Below are 22,277 nucleotides of genomic sequence, written 5' to 3'. Positions count from 1 at the left end.
ATCTTTAGTAATCACCTCGTATCAAATACATCCCGTACCTTTTATTGTCGAATCATTTAAATGATCCCAACCTCAATTACTGATACAGTCCCATTCGTTTTCACCAAAAAACAATTTCTATAGGTTGGCACATAATAATACATAATACTATCATTAATTTGTATATATATATATTGCATTCTGGACCGACACACATGTAAGTAAATAGCCTCCCATTCACCTCCATCTACTATGCCCGTATTAAATGTTACCAAAGATCAGACAGAATTAATTACTAAAAAAGTTATAGAAATATTCAGACTATGAAGACATTAATGCAAGCTAACACATTAAAAAGATGAACTTAGAGCTTCTTCATCATCAGTCAGTTAGTTAAGAACCGTTTCTCATGGTAAATAATTTGATATTTGTAATTAATTTTTTTAAACACAAAAAAAACTAGATTAATGATATTGTGACAAGTAAGCAAACCAGTTAATCCTTTGAGGATGAATGTTTTTGGTCGAATTATGTTTTTAACTTAACTTCTCTACCAGTTCACCTCGCGGTTTAAACGGAAACTGTAACGAACTATGGCGCGCCAACAAAACTAACTTAAATGGGCCTTACTACGGAATCATTGGGCCAGGCTTCGTCTCTGACGCTGACTCCACCTAATGGGCCAGACTTCATCTCCGATTGCTTTCGGCGCAGAACTCGGAGAGAGTTAGACAGCTACAAGCTGCAACCACGTCGTGAGGATTCTTCTTCCTTCTCTAGTGGCTTTTAGTATTGACACTCATGTTGAGATTGCTCATTCTTTTAAGTCTTAGCGGGCTGTCTACTTTCAAGAAAACAAATGATAAAAACTAGTGACAATGAGAGAAGCAAATGTCTGTGTGAAGAGAGGCAAAAGGCATGATGTGAGAAAGAAGAATCAATGAAAATTTAAATACAACTTTTCCGTTTTTGTTGTTAGAAAAAAAAAGAGTCTATCTCCTCTCCCTAGTGTGTTCTTGGTTGAATCGACTTGCAGCCATCCCTTTATAAGCAATTCACCAGTTCTTCTTAGTGCACCAAAATGACATGAAGTATTAGTATCAATGAAGATGGTGTCCAAAGTCAACATGCAGAGAAAGTATTATATGTTTTGATGATGGTGGAACATCTTGTTTCTCTTGTAGTTAGTGACGAAGCATCCAGTTTCGTGTAAGGTTGTTGTGGAGACATGGAATCTCCATATAGAAACAGAGTTGACTTTGGTTGGTGGAGTGTCTCTTACTGACCAAACAAAACTAACCGCCATTGAAAGTGGTGAATGATAAAGACACATTATCCTTCCTTGTACCAAATGTTTAAAATTCCTGAATTGCCCATCCACCGAACATGGATAGATGAGCATCTTTGCGTCATCTTCACAAAACCTTTTGTTGCTTTCCCGCTACCACACGATTCCTAACTCTCATCTAACAATGCCCTTTTAAGAAGAAGAAGAAGAAGAAGAAGCTGATCATGGCTTCGGTTTGCGTTAATGATGCTTTAACCGACGACGAGCTGAGATGTGTATTGTCCAAGCTAGACAGAGACAAGGACAAGGAAGTGTTTAGTCTTGTCTGCAAGAGGTGGCTACACCTGCAGAGCACAGACCGGAAGAAGCTGGCGGCGCGTGCTGGTCCACACTTGCTTGGCCGTCTCGCCTTCAGGTTCACTCAAATCGTCGAGTTGGACTTCTCTCAGTCAGTCTCCAGGTCGTTTTATCCAGGTGTCACTGATTCTGACCTCACTGTCATAGCCGACGGATTCAAGTGTCTCAGAGTTCTTAACCTCCACAACTGCAAAGGTTCTCTTCTTTCTTGAATTGAATAGACCAAAGTACATGTGTTAGATTTGATCTCTAATGTTCAGATTTTTGTTTACTTCAGTATTGTTATGGATGTTACTTTAGTACTAGATGTTCTGTCTGAATATCCTAGGGTCTGTAATAGCCTATCTGTTTTGACAACTAGACCTTTCTATTAAGAAATTAGATAAAGCTTATATATGTAGTCATGATGGTGGAAGACTAGGCATGCGGGTTTGGATTTTTGGGTTGGGTTAGTTCGGAATTCCGTTAGTTCGGTTCGGTCTAAATCTCACCAAATAGAGCCGATTTTTTCTTGCTCTATTCGATTTTTGGTTAGTACAGTTTCAAATATTTCTACCTAAGTTTTTGTATTCATTCGGTTAAATTTTGGTTTAAATTTGTTAAAATTTTTAAAAGTCGGTTAAGTTTGATTATTTCAGTTCGAATTTTGGTTAGTTCAGTATGGAATTTTGGTTAAGATTAGTATAGTTTATACAAAAAAATTATAAAATCAAACGAACTGAACGAAAACCGAATTTATTTAAATTCCGAATTGAACCGAACCTCTTAACCGAATTGAACCGAAAACCAAAGTTTTCTGTTTGGTTCGGTTAATAACAGCAGGCCTAGGTGAAACAATATTAAGCACATAGTTTTCTTACCTTTGTATCTTTCTGTGTAATGATTTTGACTTCTGGGAACAGGTATTACCGATACTGGGCTAGCCTCAACTGGAAGGTGTCTTTCTTTACTGCAGTTTCTGGATGTATCATACTGCCGAAAGCTCTCAGACAAAGGACTATCAGCTGTTGCACAAGGCTGCCATGACCTAAGGACATTGCATCTAGCTGGTTGTCGTCTCATCACAAATGAGTCTCTAAAACAACTCTCTAAGTGCTGCCGCGGCTTGGAAGCTCTTGGCCTTCAAGGCTGCACCAACATCACTGATTCAGGCCTTGCTGATCTTGTGAAGGGATGCAGAAAGATAAAAACCTTGGATATCAATAAATGCAGCAATGTAGGAGATGCTGGAGTTTCCAGTGTAGCCAAAGCTTGTGCATATTCACTCAAGACGCTCAAGTTGCTTGACTGTTACAAAGTTGGTAACGAATCTATATCGTCTCTTGCTCAGTTTTGCAAGAATCTGGAGACTCTGATCATCGGTGGATGCAGAGACATCTCTGATGAATCTATCATGATACTTGCACATTCTTGTAGAGACAGCCTCAAGAGCCTGAGGATGGATTGGTGCTTGAACATATCTGACTCTTCCCTTACTTGTATTCTGAAGCAGTGCAAGAACTTGGAGGCTCTTGATATTGGTTGCTGTGAAGAGGTTACAGACAATGCTTTTCTGGATTTGGGGAGGGGTGATGTTTTGGGATTGAAGGTTTTGAAGGTGAGTAACTGTCCCAGGATCACAGTGAAAGGGATAGGCAAGGTTTTGGAGAAATGTAAGTCCCTGGAGTACATAGATGTAAGGTCTCTTCCTCATGTGACAGAGGTAAGATGTACTGAGGCTGGCCTAGAGTTCCCTAAATGTTGTAAAGTTAACTTCTCTGGAAGTTTAACTGAACCAGATGTTCTGTTGGGATACTCTGGTCTGCCCTAAACCCTTTGTAATCTCTCTTTATATATCTCTCTGTGTATGAATGTGATCATGGCTTATGGTCCATCAATGAGTACATTTTTGTGCATTGTATATTTGGTTGTGTTGGCTTCTTTATTATTCTTCAGTTGCTTTGTAAAGTGTGTGTAGTTTTTCACTAGATCTGCTTCTCCACAAGAGTAAAAAGAGATTCAGAACTAGATATTTGAAGAATCTGACTCTCTATGTAATTACAGTGGAGCAAAATGTGTTTGTCCTAAAGCGTTTGTTGTGATCAATGAAGGCTTTATTTATTAGTCTTAAGGGGGAAGATTGATCCAGTGGATCTCAAAAGTTTCTAAAATGTATCTGAGATCAAGATTGTGTAATGGTCTTATATACTCATTTCATTATATTTGAAGCATCTCATTTCATTTCTTTGGTCATGTACTGGTGCAAAAGAGAACTATGAATCAAGGAAAACATATGGGATCAAGCTAAATATATTCAATATCTTGCTCTTGTAAACAATGGATAACAAAAGGGTTAAAGCTAAACAAAAAAAGAGTTTGTACAATATTTTCTGACTTTTCTAAGCTCTCTCCTAATTAGAAATTAAATATTTCCTCTTCAGCCTTGGGCTTGTTATTGCTCCATGCTCAGACAAAGCGCTTGCTCGAGACAGTTGTAAGCTTTCTTGTTGCTCAAGAAACCCATAAACCAGAACTCAAAGCCATCCGCAGTGACTACTTCTAGGTATTTCTGAGAGGGCTTCTTCGTGTTCACACTCTGGTTCAATCCATTGATCTTGCACAGTGGTATTGACACTTTGTAGTGAACCCTGACGTTATCTCCCTGAGGAGAAGCCACTTTGATAGATCTCTCGCTGCAGAAAGCAATCTTCTTTGATGAGATGAAGAGTAAGCCTGCTATGGGACCTGCGGTTGTGGATAGGTAACACTGGTAAGCCTTGAAGAGTTTCTCTTCATCGTGGACTCTAAAGAGCCGTTTATAAATCTTCTCTAAGCTTCCCATTTGAATGATCTTAGCTCCCAATGATAGCTTTCTCTTGACTGTTTCTGTCAGATTGGGCCCTAACTTGTTTTGATCTCTATTATCGTTTGTGAAGCTCTCGGTTTTCTTCTTTCTCAGAATAGTTTTTTTCTTGATTTGTTCAGAGTTCTTGGAAGATGTTGGGATTTGGAGGTTGTTGATGGAAGCTAGGTCAGAAAAGTAACCTGATGGAGCAGTCTTGGCTTCTGGAAGTGCGAGAACTTGTTGGTTGAGTGTGCTCATTGTCATCTGGAGGATTGAGTGGTGATCTTGATCTTGATCTTGATCTTGAGAGAGAGAGAGAGAGATTATGAGTGATAGGTGATGATGAAACTGTGTGGTGGGAAGGTTATTTAAAAGGAAAGACAAAGAGACAAGAGGCAGTTGAGACTTGAGGATCTTTGTGGTAATGGATGAGTCATGGATGGGTCATCAAGACACACATAAAGCCACTTTCTTGGGGGTAAAGGCAATGAGAAGATCATGCATATCCTCTATTTTTTCTTTAATTTTTCGAGAAAAAAAAATATAGTTAAAGGAGAAACAAAAAAATAAAGGTTTTTGCAGCTACTCAATCCATGCAAGGACACAATTGGTAAAAAAATCTCAAGAACTGATGAAATGTTTTAAGTTTTCGTTTTTGTTTTTCCAAATAACAGAACAATTTAGAAATGCAATTTCAAGGATCCTCTTCAAATATCACGCAACCTTTGATTTCTAGTTAGTAGTATATTGAAACTTAGAAGATGCCATGCAAATTGATGATCCATGTATATTAATGTCGAAAAGGTGAAAAAGAAAAACATGTCAAAGAAGGAAAGATGATCCATGCAATGACGTTAATTATCCGATAAGCTTTTTTAACTACAAGTTGGCAAAATAGCAAACTTTTTTACTTTTCTTTTCTTATTTTTCTAGATTGATTTTATTTTCGCATATATATATGAGTGTTACGTAATATTTGGTTTTTAATGTTCCAATTACTTTTCTTTTCTCATTTTCTAGCATGATTTTATTTTTCGCATATATATATATATATATGTACAGAGGATATAAGATATGTATCCTAATTAATTGGAACAGTAAAATCAAATATTAAGTAACACTTTCTGAATATGTGAGTGAAAATTGAGCCATGCAGAAGAGGACGTTGTGGCTTTGGAGCTTTCTGCGCTGGCATCGCGACTTTCTGATGTCATTGTCTCTACGATAAGAAATATCGGTTATAATTCATTTATTTAATATTTTTTTTTATCAAAACATTTATTTAATATATAAAGAGCAAGAAATTAGTTATATAAACACACACACAAAGGAGATCCATTTGAATTGGATCCCGCCAATGCCAAATAGTATACATGTTATTCATCAATTCGTCAGCCATGTGATATTCACATGGTTGTGTATACACATATAAGCTAATGAATCACTACAAGAAAACGTAAGTTTAACGAGGATAATTAACGAGGAAAAATAATCCTCGTAAAAGTACGTTGATTTTGCGAGGAAAGTACGTGGAAAAAGAGAAGCATCGTTATTTCGTCGTAAGGTAACGACAAAACAATTTCGTCGTAAAGACGTTGTAAATTGACGTGGCTTTTACGAGGAAACACTATTTCCTCGTAAATACCACGTAAACTTCGCGAGTTCTTTACGACGAAATATTTTACGTGTACTTAACGAGGAAATTTTGAATCCACCAACTTGGTAGGTAGCTCACGTTTTTTTTGGCCATCCAATTAAGTTTCGTCGTAATTTCACACGAGGCTATACTTTTCACACATATGAGTATGGTAGACAGCGGGCGACCAGTAACTATGGAATATGTGTGAAAGGGGAAATAGATTTCTACGGGATCTTGACGGAGATTATTGAAGTCGAATTTCCAGGGATATTGAAGCTGAAATGCGTCCTCTTCAAATGTGAATGGTTCGATCCCGTCGTCAACAGAGGTGTTCGGTCTAACAAATTCGGTGTAGTTGATGTCAACGGTGGACGAAGGTACAACAAATTCGAGCCTTTCATCTTAGCTTCACAAGCAGACCAAGTTAGCTTCCTTCGATACCCTCGAGTGAGAGATTCGGGTATAAATTGGTTAGCTGTGATCAAAATTACACCTCGAGGACGAATTATCAGTGGAGAAGAACCACCATTGCAAGAAGAACAGATAAATGAAGTCGAGGAACCTGAACAAGAAATTGATGACATCCTTCTCATTGATCCGCATAATCACGAGTACGAAGATCTTACCGACGATGCCACAGACGAAGCTTTTGAAGACGAGTTTAATGAAAATGATGATGTTTCTAGTGATGACGAGAATGTTGATGTATCCGATTGATGTATTTGTTTTATGTAGTTTGTTTTATGAATAAGATAATATGGGAGTTTGATTTATGAATAAGGTAATGTGAAAGTTTATTTTAATTATGAATAAGGACTTGTGGTTTGGGGTTTGGAATATATTATAAATAAGGTTTGAGGTGAAAGAATACATTGAGGTTCAAGGGTAGATGGGTTTGGGGTTTGGAATATATGAAGTAGAAGATAAGGAAGATGGGGTTTGGGGTTTCGGATTTTAGGGATTTAAACGTAATACTCGTTAATTCCTCGTAAACCAAAATCGTCGTAAGGTTGTCGTAAGGCCACGAGGAGTTTACGACGAAATTAAAAAAAATAAAGAAAGCGGGACACGCTAATTCCACGTAAGACTCTCTGAGTGAATGAAAATAAGGAATTGTGGTTTGGAATGAAAATGAAGATAGGGTTTGGAATATATGAAGTAGAAGATAAGGAATATGGGGTTTGGGGTTTCAGATTTTAGGGATTTAAACGGAATACTCGTTAATTCCTCGTATGTTAACGTCGAACTTACGACGAATTCCTCGTAAATACCACGTAGGACAGATTCGTCGTAAATACCACGTAGGAGAGATTCGTCGTAAATACCACGTAAAGTAAATGATGAACGCGGCCCACTTTAATTCCACGTAGGACGGAATCGTCGTAAACACCTCGTAACCAAAATCGTCGTAAACACCTCGTACCGTAAAAACTAGAAAAAAAAAAGAAAAAGAAGAAATATACTGGATTTACATGTGGCAAGACTTCCAGCAATTATATTACTTAAGTCTCACCAACGTAAATTCCAATATCTTCTTCTCTTCCTTTTTTCTCAAATTTTTATAATTTGAATAGGATTGGATTTGAGAGTATGAAGTGAGATAGGGTGTGATTTGGGAGTTTGGGTGTGGGTTGAGAAGGAGAGTTACGGGTATATTTATAGGGAAGCTTTCCTCGGTAATTCCACGTAAGCAAAATCGTCGTAACGTCCTCGTACCTAAAAAACACGGGCCTTTGTAATTCCTCGTAACTTCCTCGTATAACAAAACGCGGACCTTTGTAATCTCTCGCTGTTTCGTCGTAAAAAAAAATACGGGCCTCTGTAATTCGTCGTAAAATTACGAGGAATTTGCGACGGAATGTAATCTTATATATACACCCCGAGCGCTCACTCTTTCTTTCCTCTCTACTTCCTCTCCACTTCCTCCCTGTTTCGTTGCAATGGTAAGCCTCTCTAATTCCTCTCTAATTTGGTTAGTTTAGGTAGATTAGGTGGTTAGTATAGGGAATTTAGATAAGTTTACGGATCTTATGTTATTTAGTGTTGATTAGGTGGATAATGTTGGAAAATATACTATTGACGGAAATTTAAAAAATTAAATTTTTTTTTCAGGTTCTAAAAGGTAGACTTACTGCCCATTACAGAGAGATGTTCGGTGAGCCGGGTAGTCACCAACCGACGACTCACATGTCGAGGCGGATGTAACGGCGAGGAGTGATGAATTCTACCGGGCGGTTAACGATCCTTAGTTCTTTTTAATTTCGGTTCTTGTATTATGAATTCAAAACTTATTTATATATAAAATATTTTGGTTTTGATTTTTTTAGAATTTTAATTTTATTAATAATTTAAATTATTTAAATTATTTTTTTAATTATAATTTTTTTTATTTCTGTAAAATAACGAAACGAAGTAAATTCGTAGCTATTTTGCGACTTCTTTACGTGGAAGCTTAACGAGGTTTTTACGAGGAAATGTTTACAAGGAAATGACGTGGAAAATTCACGTGGTCTTTACGAGGAAAGCTATCAAGTTATTTACGTTTACTTTACGAGTATTTACTTTTGAGTTATTTACGTGGCTTTAACGAGGAATGGCTTTCGAGGTATTTACGAGGAAATTTAGCGACGTCCTTACGTGGAAGCTTTACGTGGTCTTTACGACGAAATATTCTTCTTCGCTTTTACGACGAAATTATTTCCTCGCTACGTTACGACGAATTAGCGAGGATATATGCGTTACGACAAACGTATAACGACGAAATGGGTTTCCTCGCTAATTCCTCGTAACACTGCTTTTACGACGAAGTCACGAGGAAAACTGCCCTCGTAAAACTTGTGTTTTCTTGTAGTGAATATATATATTTGATTTATTATGCATGATAAAATATAGTGGACATTGTATTAAGCTATTTTTGATCATATCGGTACATGTATATCGAAAAGAATCAAACGTGGATGATTCGTTAGTGACATGAATGATTTAGTAGCTGTTTTTTTTTTTTTTTGAAACACAAATTGATTAATTAAGAGAGTTAGCTGGGAGCTATGAAAGCATCCTCAACCACCAAAGTACCAGCCACAATCAAAGCAGCCTTTGCTAAAGCATCTGCGATTACATTTCTTTCTCGAGGGATCCAAGAGAAAGATACCGAATCAAAGACTGAAACAAAAGAGTGTATGTCTGCGACCACACTGTAGAGTTCGATTGTCGTTACCCCTCCTGTCACTGCTTTATTAGTTGCGACGAATCTGACTGGAAGGTCACCGCTTTCACACCTAAGGTCACACATGATTGAACTGCTTCTCTGAGAGCAAGCCCTTCCGCCATCAGTGGTGTAGCAACACGATACACTGGTTTCTTGAAAGAGGAGTTTCCCGCATTTGAGAAGATGACCCATCCCAAACCCGCCTCGTTAGCCTCATAAGACCACGCGGCATCAGATCTTACCACCAGCGATCCCGGGCATGGTGGAGCTAATTCCAAAGGAGTCTGTCTCGAGCCGGGGTTATCGTCTTTCTTAACTTCCACGCCCCATTCTCTTGCAAGTCTTATGGCGGTCGATAAGGTTTCCTCAGGAGAGGCTGAGTGGCCTTCAAACACAAAGTTATTCCGAGCTTTCCAAAGTGACCACAAGATCCACGGAACAAGCGATCCAGTAGTGATACCTGCAGGGGGAAGGCACTTGAGAGCGCAAAGGCTGTCCCAGCTAGACATCAAATCTATAGTTCCGCTGACATCCAGGGTCGTAGCAAGAGGGGCAAGGCGCCAAACTCTTTGAGCAAAACGACAGTGGAACAGGAGATGAACAATAGATTCCGAACAGCTGCAGCGTTTACAGAGAGGGTCTATCGGTACATGTCTCTCTACGAGTCTTTCGCCCACAGGGATTGCTCCTCTAAGTAATTTCCATGAGAAGAGCTTGACCTTTGGCGCGCATGGAAGATTCCAAACGCTATTCTTCCACTTGAATCCACCAGCAATGGCCACGCCCGCCATGTTATCCTCTTTGTTAACTGCAGTATAGTACCCAGATTTTGTTGTATACTCCCCAGATTTTGTGCCTAACCAGACGAGCTTATCCGGAGTCCCGGTAAGGCTTGGTTTGATGCTCGTGATAATGTTTTCATAGGCTGGGAGTAGTAGTTGAATTTTCGCTACCTCCCAGTCCTTTGTTGTATGGTTTATAAGGTCAGCGACCGAAAGCTTCACGTGCGCCTCATTCGGAGGTCCCATGGGTCTCTCTTGACTTGTCAAGCTCAGCCAGGGGTCATCCCAGAGGTTTATCGACTCCCCATTTCCAACCAGCCACCCCAGATTCTGAAGTAAAAGGTCCCTGCCCAATAGCACGCTTCTCCACCCATGCGACATTGTAGATGAAGGATTAGCGTTCAGAATATCGCTCCCCGGGCCATACTTCCCAAAGAGAACCTTCCCTAGCAAGCAATCTGGCTTCTGGTATAATCTCCACCCAATCTTGGCCAGCAGAGCAACATTGAACTCTTGGAAGTCTCGGAGGCCTAACCCACCTGCCGCTTTTGGCTTTGCCATACTTTCCCAAGACACCCACTCCATCTTCCTCTCATTTTTATTGTGATCCCACCAGTACCGTGTCACCGCGGATTGAATTCTTTTACATAGGGAAACCGGCATCATGAAGCTGGACATCGGATAAGAAGGGATTGCAGAGAGCACACTCTGAAGCATTACCAGCTTTCCCGCCGCTGAGAGGTATCGGTTTTTCCAGCTCCGTGCTTTTTGCTTTATCCTATCAACGACCGAGGAGAAGAGATCTTTTTTACGACGTCCGAACAGCTCGGGTAGTCCCAAATATTTTCCAGCTCCTCCCTCTTTTTCAATTTGCAGTTGAGCTTTGACCATAATCTTTAGACTCGCCGGGGCTTTCTTGGAGAAGGTGATGGCTGATTTTTCCTTGCTGATGCACTGTCCCGAAGCTTGCTCGTAGTCCCTCAAGATGGTTTTTAAAGATGCACAATTCTCCTTATCAGCTTGGAGGAAGAACATTGTATCGTCCGCGAAGAAGATGTGAGACAGGCGAGGGCTGCCCCGAGCAACTTGCAGACCCTGGAGAGAGCCTTCTTCTTGCGCTCTGTTGCATAATCCCGAGAGGACTTCGCTACACATGATGAATATGTAGGGAGAAAGAGGATCACCTTGGCGGAGACCTCTACTCGGTACTACCTTCCCTCTAGGCAAGCCGTTAATGAGGAAGGAGTATGTAACAGATGTGATACATTGCATTATGCATCTAATCCAATCTCGGTGGAATCCCAGCCGAGCCAATACAAGCGAGATAAACTCCCATTCGAGCCGGTCATATGCCTTGCTCATGTCCGTCTTTACCGCCATCGCACACCGCTGCTCCGCTTTAGAGGTTTTGAGGTAGTGGAGGACCTCATGCGTGATGAGGACGTTGTCTCCTATGGCCCGTCCTGGTACGAAGGCGGATTGGTTCTCCGAGATCAGTTTATCCATCAGTGGTTGAAGCCTCCTAGTTAGGATCTTAGAGAAGATCTTGTAATAAACATTACACAAGGCTATCGGTCGGTAGTCCGAGACTTTCTGCGGTTGGGAGATCTTCGGAATGAGCCGTATGTGTGTGCTGTTTATCCCCTCGGGCAATGGCTCTCCCGCGAAGAATCCTTGCACCTCCCTTATAATATCAGGCCCTATCTCATTCCAATGAGTATGGAAGAATCCCGCCGAGAACCCGTCCGGGCCTGGCGCCTTTTCAGCATTGATCGCAAATAAGGCTTCTCTGATCTCGCTTGCTGTCGGAACAGCAATGAGAGCTATGTTTTCCCCCTCAGAGACAATAGGGTTGAGGGCCCGGCGTACTGTTTCTTCCCTATCTCCCGGGTGTGATTCAAACAGCGTTTGGAAATAGTTGCCTATCACCTCCACAATCTCCTCTTCTTTGTGGACCATCTGCCCCTCTTCGTTTTCAAGGACTGAGAAGCCATTAGCTTTCGGTCCCACCGGTCCCCCAGCCTAAGATCCAGCGGTCACTCCCTTCTGATTGGTGCAGGACCTGAGATACCTTTCTGCCAATTAAAAAATTCCCTCTTTTAGAAGTATCCTTTGGTCCATCAAAGCTTCTGACGGTCCATCACCGGGTTCCACCTGCGACTCCGGTCGACAGGTCCGACTACCTCCGCCAACAGAAAGGATATATGTCACAACGACATACTTGAAGTAGGTAGTTTCTACCAATTTAAAATGTTGTATATGTAAGTATGGTTATTTGGGTAAAGGATATGAAATGTAGTTATGATTGGTTACAATAATAATACTTATGGTAACATCCCACTCCAATGGTCTAACAAATAGTTGAAAACTACGCATTTTGTATAATTTATCAGTCGGAAATTTTCTGCATCATAGAGATCTTAGAATTTTTTTACTATATATATATAATCATATTATTTGTACCGTCACAAGTCACAACCCATTCAATTTGAAGCTTTATCTTCGGGGTCCATGTCCTTAGTCGGATAAGATATTTTGACTTATAATATACGAGCAATTCAATATGTATGTCGACGCGTACTTATGAGTAAAAAATATACTTCGGTGGGGATTAGGGAAATGGTCGATTGGTCAAAGAAAAGTTACAAATAAATAAAGGGGAGCGCAAAGAAAAAGACGGGTCACATTCAAATATGTAATTAAATAGTTTATCCTGTAATCGTTGCTATTTTCTGACGTGTGTATGATCGAATTTAACATTAACAAAATGTATAAAAAGTTTTTAAAAGGTAAATGTGAGTGACGATTTGCCTTAACCTAAAAGAAATATTTGGTCATCGGAGGGTTCCCTGCTTTTCTTTGCATGTAGATTGGGTGGCTTTGCTATGCTGATGCACTCTCTCCTGTGCATTGTCATTTCCACATATATTAATTTTGTTCAGGCACTAGGTACTTGAAGACTCTGATTCTCCATGTAATACAATGGAGCAAAGTGTGTGTTATCCTAAAGCTTTTGTTATGATTGATTTGATTTTTGTTAAAATGGAAGAATCCTCCTGGTTTCTTAAGCCTCGATCATTGTTGGCTTTATTTGTCTTAGGAGGAAGATTGATGATCCTGTAAATCTCAAAAGTTTCTAAATGCTTGGAGGTCAAGATTATGATATGGTCATACTCATGTCATTATATTTTCTTTGGTCACGTTATGGTGCAAAAGAAAACTATGACATAAGGAAAATATATGAGAGAAGCTAAATATATTCAGTCTCTTGCTCTTGTCAACAATGGATAACCAAAGGGTTAAAGCTATAAAAAAATTTAGTTTGTACAATATTGTCTAACTTTTCTAGGCTATCTCCTCATTAAAAATGAAATGTTTCCTCTTCAGCCATAGCCTTGTTATAGCTCCATGCTCAGAGAAAGCGCTTGCTCGAGACAGATGAAAGCTTTCTTGTAGCTCAAGAAACCCATGAACCAGAACTCAAAGCCATCCGCAGTGACTACTTCTAGGTACTTCTGAGATGGCTTCTTCGTGTCCACACTCTGGTTCACTCCATTGATCTTGCACAATGGTATTGACACTTTGTAGTGAACCCTGGTTAGATCTCCCTGAGGAGAAGCCACTTTGATAGATCTCTCGCTGCAGAAAGCAATCTTCTTTGATGAGATGAAGAGTAAGCCTGCTATGGGACCTGCGGTTGTGGATAGGTAACATTGGTACGCCTTGAAGAGTTTCTCTTCTTCGTGGACTCTGAAAAGACGTTTATAAATCTTCTCTAAGCCTCCCATTTGAATGATCTTAGCTCCCAATGATAGCTTTCTCTTGACTGTTTCAGTCAGCTTGGGACCTAACTTGTTTTGATCTCTATCTCCGTTTGTGAAGCTATCGGTTTTCTTCTTTTTCAGAATATATTTTTTCTTGATTTGTTCAGATTTCTTGGAAGAGGTTGGGATTTGGAGGTTATTGATGGAAGCTAGGTCAGACAAGTAACCTGATGGAGCAGTCTTGGCTGCTGGAAGTGCAAGAACTTGTTGGTGGACTGTGCTCATTGTCATCTTGGAGGATTGAGTGGTGATCTTGATCTTGAATCTTGAATCTTGATCTTGAGAAAGAGAGGGATTATGAGTGATGGTGATGATGAAACCGTGTAATGGGAAGGTTATTTAAAGGGAAAGACAAAGAGAGAAGAGACGGTTAAAACATACTCTGAATCGTTGAGACTTGACCTTTGTGGTAATGGATGAGTCATGGATGGGTCATCAAGACACACATAAAGCCACTTTCTTGGGGGTAAAGGCAATGAAAAGATCAAGCATATCCTCTATTTTTTCTTTATTGTTTTCTGAAATAAATTAATTATATAGTTAAAGGAGACATAGGTTTTGCAGCTTCTAAATCTATCTAAGGCCTACAAGTGGTAAAGTAATCTCAAGAACTTATGAAATGTTTTAGGTTTTTTTTTTTTTTTTCCAAATAACAGAACTTAATTATAAATGCAATTTCATGGATTATCTTCAAATGTCTCGAGACATTTATAAGTTTTTTTTTTTGAACATTGCATTCATAAATCAGGTATAAGTTTCTAGTTAACATATTGAAACTTGCCATGTAAATTGATTATCCATATGATATTAGAATGTCGAAAAGGTGAAAAAAGAAAAAAAAAGTTAAAGAAGGAAAGATGATCCATGCAATGACGTTAGTCTCCGATAAGCTTTTTTACCACAAGTTGGCAAAATAGCAAACTTTTTTTACTTTTCTTTTCTCCTTTTTTCAGCCTGATTTTATTTTTTCCACATATATCTACATATGTAGAGGAGATAAGATATGTTTCCTAATTAACTGGAACATTAAAAATCAAATATTACGTAACACTTTTTGAATAGGTGAGAGCAAATTGAGCCATGCAGAAGCGGCCGTCGTGGCTTTGGACCTTTCTGCGTTGGCATTGCGACTTTCTGTTCTGATGCCTTTATATCTTTATTGTCATGCTACGATAAGAAAGATCGGTTTAGATAGATCTGTGAATAGATAAGCAAAAGAATACTTAAATAAACACACAAAAAGAAGATCCATTTGAATTGGATACCACCATATAGTATACATGCTACTTCATCAATTCGTCACCCGCGTGATATTCATATGGTTGTGTATATACATATATAGTTAATGAATATAAATTTATAATTTATTATAATGACATAAAATTTAGTGTATTAAGCTAGTTGATCATAAATAGGTACATGTATTTCGAAAAGCGTCAAAAGTGAATGATTAGTTAGTTGTTAAGACATGAATGATTCGGCAGTTGTTATTAAGACTAAATTCGAAGAAAGAAAATATGTCACAATGACATTTAAGAAGCATAGATGTAATTTAATTTGAAGTAGGTTGTTTCTACGAAACCCTGAATTATACGAGTATTCATTTTTTTGTGCACCGAATTATATTCAATTTAAAATGTTGTATATGTTAATTATGATTTTTGAGTAAACGATATCCAATCAATGTAGCTATGATTGGTTTAAATAATATTCTTTCTGTTTAAAAAAAAATTGTTTCAAAAAGATATTTTTTGTATTTACAATATATTTTTTTGTCAATTAATAATAAAAAAATTGAGAATTTTAAAAATATTAATTATATATTTTTAAGTTTTATTGGTTTAGAAATATAAAAAAATATAAAATTATAAAAAAAAACTGCATTAATAACTAATGGTTTATATATTTTATTAATAAAACATATATTATTTTGAAATGGATTGAGTATTACCTCGTGGTAACATCCTACTCTGATGTTCTAACAAATAGTTGAAAAATTCATATTTTATATGATTTCTCAATCAGATTTTTTTTGCACCACCCATTTATCCTGTAGAGATCATGGAATTTCTTTGACTATATATAAAACCATATTATATGTACCGTCACAGCCCATTCAATTTGAAGCTTTATAGTGGCGTTCATCATCTTCGGGGTCTATATCCTTTTTCGGATAAGATATTTTGACTAAATATACGACCGATTCAGCATGGATGTCGGCACGTAATTATGAGTAAAAAAATATTACTCAGTGGGGATTAGGAAATGGTCGATTGGTCAAAGAAAAGTTAAAAATAAATAAAAGGGAGCGAAAAAAGAAGACTGGTCACACTCAAATGTGTAATAAAATAGTCTATCCTGAATCGTTAATATTTTCAGACGTGTGCGTGATCGAATTGAACATTAACAAAATGTCTATAAAAAAATAAAAGGTAAATGTGACGTGAGAAACGATTTGCCATAGCCTACAAGAAATATTTGGTCATCGGAGGATTCGCGGCTTTTCTCTGCATGTAAATAGGTTGTCCTTGCAATGGACTATCTCTTGTGCATTGTCATTTCCACATAGGTTTTGTTCAGCACTAGATATTTGAAGACTCTGATTCTCTATGTAATACAATGAAGCAAAGTGTGTGTTATCCTAAAGCTTTTGTTATGATCAATGCATCCTCTTTGATTTGCTTTTTGTTAAAATGGAAATAGCTTCCTCGTTTCTTAAGCCTCATTGTTGGTTTTAGTCTTAGGGGGAAGATTGATGATCCTGTGTATCTCAAAAGCTTCTAAAATGCTTGGAGGGTCAAGATTGTGATATGGTCTTATATAGTCATTTCATTATAGAGCTGTGAAATAAGGAAAACAGATGAGATCAGCTAAATATATTCAATCTCTTGCTCTTGTCAACAATGGATATAACCAAAGGTTAAAGCTAAAAAAAAAATAGTTTGTACAATATTGTCTAACTTTTCTAGCCTATCTCCTTGTTATTGCTCCAAGTTCACAGAAAGTGCTTGCTCAAGACAGTTGAAAGCTTTCTTGTTACTCAAGAAACCCATGAACCAGAACTCAAAGCCATCCACAGTGACTACTTCAAGGTACTTCTGAGATGGCTTCTTCGTGTCTACACTCTGGTTCACTCCATTGATCTTGGACAATGGGATTGACACTTTGTAGTGAACCCTAGTTAGATCTCCCTGAGGAGAAGCCACTTTGATAGATCTCTCGCTGCAGAAAGCAATCTTCTTTGATGAGATGAAGAGTAAGCCTCCAATGGGACCTGCGGTTGTGGATAGGTAACACTGGTAAGCTTTGAAGAGTTTCTCTTCATCGTGGACTCTAAAGAGCCGTTTATAAATCTTCTCTAAGCCTCCCATTTGAAGGATCTTAGCTCCCAAAGATATCTTTCTCTTGACTGTTTCGGTCAGTTTGGGGCCTAACTTGTTTTGTTCTCTAGCTCCGTTTGTGAAGCTCTCGGTTTTCTTCTTTCTCAGAAGACATTTTTTCTGATTTGTTCAGATTTTTTGGAAAATGTTGGGATTTGGAGCTTGTTGATGGAAGCTGGATCAGGAAAGTAACCTGATGGAGCAGTCTTGGCTGCTGGAAGTGCAAGAACTTGTTGGTGGACTGTGCTCATTGTCATCTTGGAGGATGAGTGGTGATCTTGATCTTGAATCTTGATCTTGATGTTGAGAGATTATGAGAGATAGTGATGATGAAACCGTGTGGTAGGCAGGATATTTAAAGGGAAATACAAAGAGGCAAGAGGCAGTTGAGACTTGAGAATCTTTGTGGTAATGGATGAGTCATGGATGGGTCATCAAGACACACATAAAGCAACTTTCTTGGAGGTAAAGGCAATGAGAAGATCAAGCATGTCCTCTATATGTTCCTTTATTGTTTTCGAGAAAAATTAAAGTTTTTGAATCTACTAAATCCATCTAAGGCCACATGTGTAAAGTAATCTCAAGAATTGATGAAATGTTTTAGGTTTTTTTTCTTGTCTTTTAAAAAAAAAATCAAAATAAGAGAACAACTTAGGAGTTAGGAGTGCAATTTTAACTTCTAGTTAAGATATTGAAGTTTAGAAGATGGCATACAAATTGATTATCCATTTGATCATCTTCAAACATCCGATAAGCTTTAAGTTATGATATTAGAGATGCAGAGAATGTGAGAGAAAAAAAAAAGTGAAAAAGAAGATGATCCATGGACTGACGTTAGTCTCCACAAGTTTTTTCATCAAGAAGTTGGCAAAATAACACACTTTTTTACTTTTCTTTCTCCTTTTCCTAGCCTGATTTTATTTTTGTGAATATATAAGATATGTTTCCTAATTAATTAGAACATTAAAAATCAAATATTACGTAACACTTTCTGTATATAGGTGAGAGCAAATTAAGCCATGCAGAAGAGGGCGTCGTGGATTGGGAGCTTTCTGTGTTGGCATTGCGACTTTCTGATGCCATTATTGTCATGCTACGATAAGAAAGATCGGTTATAATTCATTTATTTTATATATAAAAAAGCAATAAAGAAGCAAGAAATTAGTTATATAAAACACACAACAAAAAGATCCATTTGAATTGTGTCCCACCATATAATATACATGCTACTTCATCAATCCGTCACCCATGTGATATTCACATGGTTTTTATACACATATATAGTTAATGAATATAAATAAAATACTTTTTAATGCTTGATAAAATTTAGTGGACATTGTAATAAGCTATATTTGATCATAAATAGGTACATGCATTTCGAAAAGCATCAAAAGTGAATAGTTGTTGCATGAATGATTCGGCAGTTGGTATTAAGACTAAAATCAAAGAAAGAATATACTATGTCACAATGACATTTAAGAAGCATACTTTTAATTATATTTGATGTAGGTCGTTTCTACCAGACCCTGAATAATATTCAATTTAAAATGTTGTATATGTAAGTATCTTTTTTTGATTAAAGAGGACAACAACATATAATTGATTAAAGCGCTAAGACTAGAACAAACAATAGCTTTAAGTTCTACAACAGTGGTGAAACTAAAAACATTAATCTTCAATACTTGTCTAAACAAAAAAAGAGTGAACTACAAAAACCTCACATGCTGCTCACACAACCATCTTAAGATAACTAATGAAAGTTGAAAATTTACAATGCACCATCACAGGATAAAGAGTTGAATCCATTTCATTGGAGATTAAACCAAAGAAAGATTTAAACATATCTAGTAGTCATCCAAAATCTCATCTTCCTCTTCTTTACCTTCAGCCTCTTTCTTCTCAGCTTCATTCTCCTTAGCCTCCTCATCATCAGCTTGCTTCTCCTCAGCCTCATCAGACTGTTTCTCATCAGCATCATCAGCTTCCTGAAAGTGTGACCATATATCATCTTAATACTCAAGCAAAAAGGAAAGACAAAACTATTAATAAATGAAACAACATACTTCCTCATCAGCATCGTTGCTGCTCTCAAGTGACTTGTTATACTCTGCCTTTAGTTCAGCAGCTTTATCCAAATAAACTTTCTTCTCCTACACGGTCAAAGAACACAACTAGAGTTAAGACCACAACAATGATGAAACTCAAAGGAAGAAAGCAAACTCACTTCCTCATCCAAAGACTTCCACTTTTCACCACCCTGCTTTGCAACCTACACAACCATATAGACTATTAAATCATACAAAACTCTGGCGTACTACGCAAGTAAAGTAACAAACTTAGTTATAGACTCTTACATCCTTAACGCCAGCGTCAGGATTCTCTTCTTTGAAAGTTTTGCGGAAATCAGCCCTGCAAAGTGAAAGGCAGCATCAGCATCATCTCTAACAGTATAATATAAATAAAAGATTTAAGTGAGGATTGATGAAGATTACATGAAGATGAAGAAGGCAGTGAGAGGTCGCTTGGGCTTGTTAGAGGAAGAGGAGCTCTTCTTCTTACTATCATCCTTGGCCTTCCTGAGTCTCTTTGCCTTAGGTTCATCAGATGTTGACTTCTTCCTGAATAATCCAAAACAATAATCAAGAACTCAACCAATATAGAAAGCAATTTTGATAGAATCAGAAAAGAAGGCTAACCTCTCAACAGGTTTCTTCTTAGCCTCGGTTTGTGTCTCAACAACTTGTGCTTCTGATAACATCAAAAAGAGAGAAGAAGCTAATCATTACTCAGATTACGATCACATTCCAAACCGGATTTAACCAAAAGTACTAAAAACTGAACTAACTGATTCGGCTAATCATTACTCAGATAAAATCAAATTCCAAACCGATTGAACCGGATTTAACCAAAAGTATTCAATTTTTTTACCAGAACCTTTAACCAATACCGAAAATTCGAAAACTTCATTTTAGTTCGGTTGAATTTCTAAAAAATGAACTAACTGATTGCTAAACCGGACTTTTATTAGATTTAATTTGTAAACCAAAATAACCAAACCGGACTAACGATAATAAACCGAAAGATCTGGAAAAGGAAAGAGATAGATTTTACCGAGATTGACTCGAATTTTAGCGTCGAGGCTACAATCGTGCATACTGATAAGCGCCACAGCTACGTTCTTGTTGCATCCTTCACTGTAAATTCATATTGTATTAGCCGGTTTAGATTGATTTAGATTGGTTACAATGTACATGTAAATTAAGCTGGTTTAGTTCGGTTTAGGAAGAATGATTATTACCATTTAGCAAAGGCGCTGCCATCTTTGGCGCGAAGCAAGGTATTGATGTTGTTATTGTTAGTGGTTTCGGGTTTGGATTCAGCTTCCACTCTCTTCCTCGCCTTGGGCGCAGTTGATTTCGAAGATCCACGACCACCGGCCATCTCTTTCTTTTTTTTTCTAGATCGGAAGGAGAGAATATAATCTTTTTGTTGAGGTTGAGAGAATCGATGAGAAAGTTTCGGAGGAGCACAGTGAGTAGAAAAAGGGAGTGATGAGAGGGAAACGAAACTCGTTTTCGTTAAGTTGTGGCGCCAATGTAAGTCCCGCGGAAAAAAAAACTTTTGTTTTGAGTTTTGGCACGGATCTGTGAGCTGGCGAGCTATTGACCGTTGGTTTTGTGTAAGGATGCTAATGGACGGTCAAGATTCGCTATTGTTGATATTTAATGTTCGCGGTCTCTCTTTCGTTTGTTAATTTGGGTTTCGCGGTAAAAATAGATGGGCTAGAAGGCCCATTTATCTATAAAATTCGAGAGTATCCAATGCATCTTGCCATCTTCAAATGATCTAGCCCAATCTATATTGAATATAAGAGGGCCTTTATTAGTGGGGTATTTTTCAACATTAAAAAATAATAATATGTCAAAGAAATGAGAAGAAAGCAAGAACTGCTGCTTTCAAACTTTTCAGAAAATTTGTGCGACTTTAAAACATCTTTCTTATTATGGATAACTGGTTCATTTTTATTTGTTAAATCTATTTCATAGTGTAAGTATAAATAGTGTTATATAGCTAAAAGACCAGTAAACTACTCTAAGACCAGTAAACAAAACTTATATGATAAGAAACATAACTTTCATGTTTTTTTCTTATCCATACATGACTAATTTTAGATTTAAACGTGGTTAAATAAAAATAGTAAATTTAGTACCGTGTGTATGCATAACGGTAAAGATCTGAAAAAGGCTGTGAAGTAAGATTGCCATGTGGGGTGTTTCAGAACTGAGAAGACATTTAGGGATTTAGGGTGATGGGAAGGTGAATTTACCACTTCTTGCTTCCTGTGCCCACCTCAGAGAATCTCAGACCCCTGACCTTTTCTCTTCTCTCTCTTTCTTTCGAGTCTAGTGTACCCTTTTTAATATTTTGGTTTAAATATATATCTATAGGACTATATAGACATGTAAAGACTAATTGGCTATGAAGACCACTGTAGATATCTATAGGACTATAATCCAAGTTAGGATGGGGTTTTCCGGAATATCTAATGGTTCAATTGTCTTAATTCTCTCTTCATTTTTTTTACTGGTAAATGAATCTTCGGTCAACATGACTAGATAGGTGACTATGTGTGGAAACTCTCTCTCTTCTGTGTTTCTTACAGTGTATGATATCATTGGGAGATTATAGACTAACTTTTTACCTCAATAATGAAAAATAAACATTTTATATAACGATTACAGTTTAATATCATTCAAACTATATAATTTTATATTTTCAGTTAAAGAAGTAAAACAGTAGATATTGATTAATTTAAACAACATGTTAACAGAAACCTAGTACACTGGAACATTAGATTTAGGGAAGATGATGAACTTAAACAATATGTTAATAGAAACCTAATACACTGGAACATTAGATTTAGGGAAGATGATGAACTTAAACAATATGTTAATATAAACCTAATACATAGTCATAGAAGAAGAAAACAACATAC

General features: G+C 37.6%; 4 protein-coding genes and 1 pseudogene across 4 annotated transcripts; 1 reads left to right on the top strand and 4 right to left on the bottom strand.

Annotated features, from left to right (window-relative positions):
- The first annotated feature begins 1,393 nt into the window (after positions 1 to 1,393).
- On the top strand, positions 1,394 to 3,571 carry LOC106404580 (F-box/LRR-repeat protein 4-like). Its single transcript, XM_013845294.3, has 2 exons — positions 1,394 to 1,819; positions 2,527 to 3,571. The coding sequence occupies exons 1-2, from the start codon at positions 1,492 to 1,494 to the stop codon at positions 3,432 to 3,434; spliced, it is 1,236 nt and encodes a 411-aa protein (XP_013700748.2). The 5' UTR covers positions 1,394 to 1,491; the 3' UTR covers positions 3,435 to 3,571.
- A 326-nt stretch (positions 3,572 to 3,897) lies between these two features.
- Positions 3,898 to 4,833, bottom strand: LOC106404611 (putative GEM-like protein 8). The gene has a single exon (XM_048748390.1). The coding sequence runs from the start codon at positions 4,710 to 4,712 to the stop codon at positions 4,056 to 4,058; it is 657 nt and encodes a 218-aa protein (XP_048604347.1). The 5' UTR covers positions 4,713 to 4,833; the 3' UTR covers positions 3,898 to 4,055.
- Positions 4,834 to 13,318: 8,485 nt separating this feature from the next.
- LOC106380099 (putative GEM-like protein 8) lies at positions 13,319 to 14,533 on the bottom strand. The gene has a single exon (XM_013819917.3). The coding sequence runs from the start codon at positions 14,130 to 14,132 to the stop codon at positions 13,476 to 13,478; it is 657 nt and encodes a 218-aa protein (XP_013675371.2). The 5' UTR covers positions 14,133 to 14,533; the 3' UTR covers positions 13,319 to 13,475.
- A 2,223-nt stretch (positions 14,534 to 16,756) lies between these two features.
- On the bottom strand, positions 16,757 to 17,805 carry LOC106382706 (annotated as a pseudogene).
- Positions 17,806 to 18,935: 1,130 nt separating this feature from the next.
- Positions 18,936 to 20,833, bottom strand: LOC106404571 (high mobility group B protein 7). Its single transcript, XM_013845287.3, has 8 exons — positions 20,580 to 20,833; positions 20,393 to 20,475; positions 19,978 to 20,029; positions 19,774 to 19,899; positions 19,636 to 19,690; positions 19,506 to 19,550; positions 19,345 to 19,431; positions 18,936 to 19,266 (listed from the first exon to the last, which is right to left on the bottom strand). The coding sequence occupies exons 1-8, from the start codon at positions 20,720 to 20,722 to the stop codon at positions 19,126 to 19,128; spliced, it is 732 nt and encodes a 243-aa protein (XP_013700741.2). The 5' UTR covers positions 20,723 to 20,833; the 3' UTR covers positions 18,936 to 19,125.
- Between the last annotated feature and the right edge of the window lie 1,444 nt (positions 20,834 to 22,277).

Source organism: Brassica napus, chromosome C2, assembly GCF_020379485.1.
Source record: "Brassica napus cultivar Da-Ae chromosome C2, Da-Ae, whole genome shotgun sequence".
NCBI lineage: Eukaryota > Viridiplantae > Streptophyta > Magnoliopsida > Brassicales > Brassicaceae > Brassica > Brassica napus.
The sequence above is the reverse complement of the archived record's forward strand: the minus strand, read 5'-3'. Positions and strand labels throughout refer to the sequence as shown.

Bases quoted from the DNA above. Each gene is read 5' to 3' on its own strand.
- LOC106404580 (XM_013845294.3), top strand. From the start codon at position 1,492: ATGGCTTCGGTTTGCGTTAATGATGCTTTAACCGACGACGAGCTGAGA. The intron at 1,820-2,526 runs GTTCTCTTCTTT...TTCTGGGAACAG, and splicing joins TAACCTCCACAACTGCAAAG to GTATTACCGATACTGGGCTA.
- LOC106404611 (XM_048748390.1), bottom strand. From the start codon at position 4,712: ATGACAATGAGCACACTCAACCAACAAGTTCTCGCACTTCCAGAAGCC.
- LOC106380099 (XM_013819917.3), bottom strand. From the start codon at position 14,132: ATGACAATGAGCACAGTCCACCAACAAGTTCTTGCACTTCCAGCAGCC.
- LOC106404571 (XM_013845287.3), bottom strand. From the start codon at position 20,722: ATGGCCGGTGGTCGTGGATCTTCGAAATCAACTGCGCCCAAGGCGAGG. The intron at 19,691-19,773 runs GTAATCTTCATC...TTCACTTTGCAG, and splicing joins ACTGCCTTCTTCATCTTCAT to GGCTGATTTCCGCAAAACTT. The intron at 19,267-19,344 runs GTATGTTGTTTC...TCACACTTTCAG, and splicing joins GCAACGATGCTGATGAGGAA to GAAGCTGATGATGCTGATGA.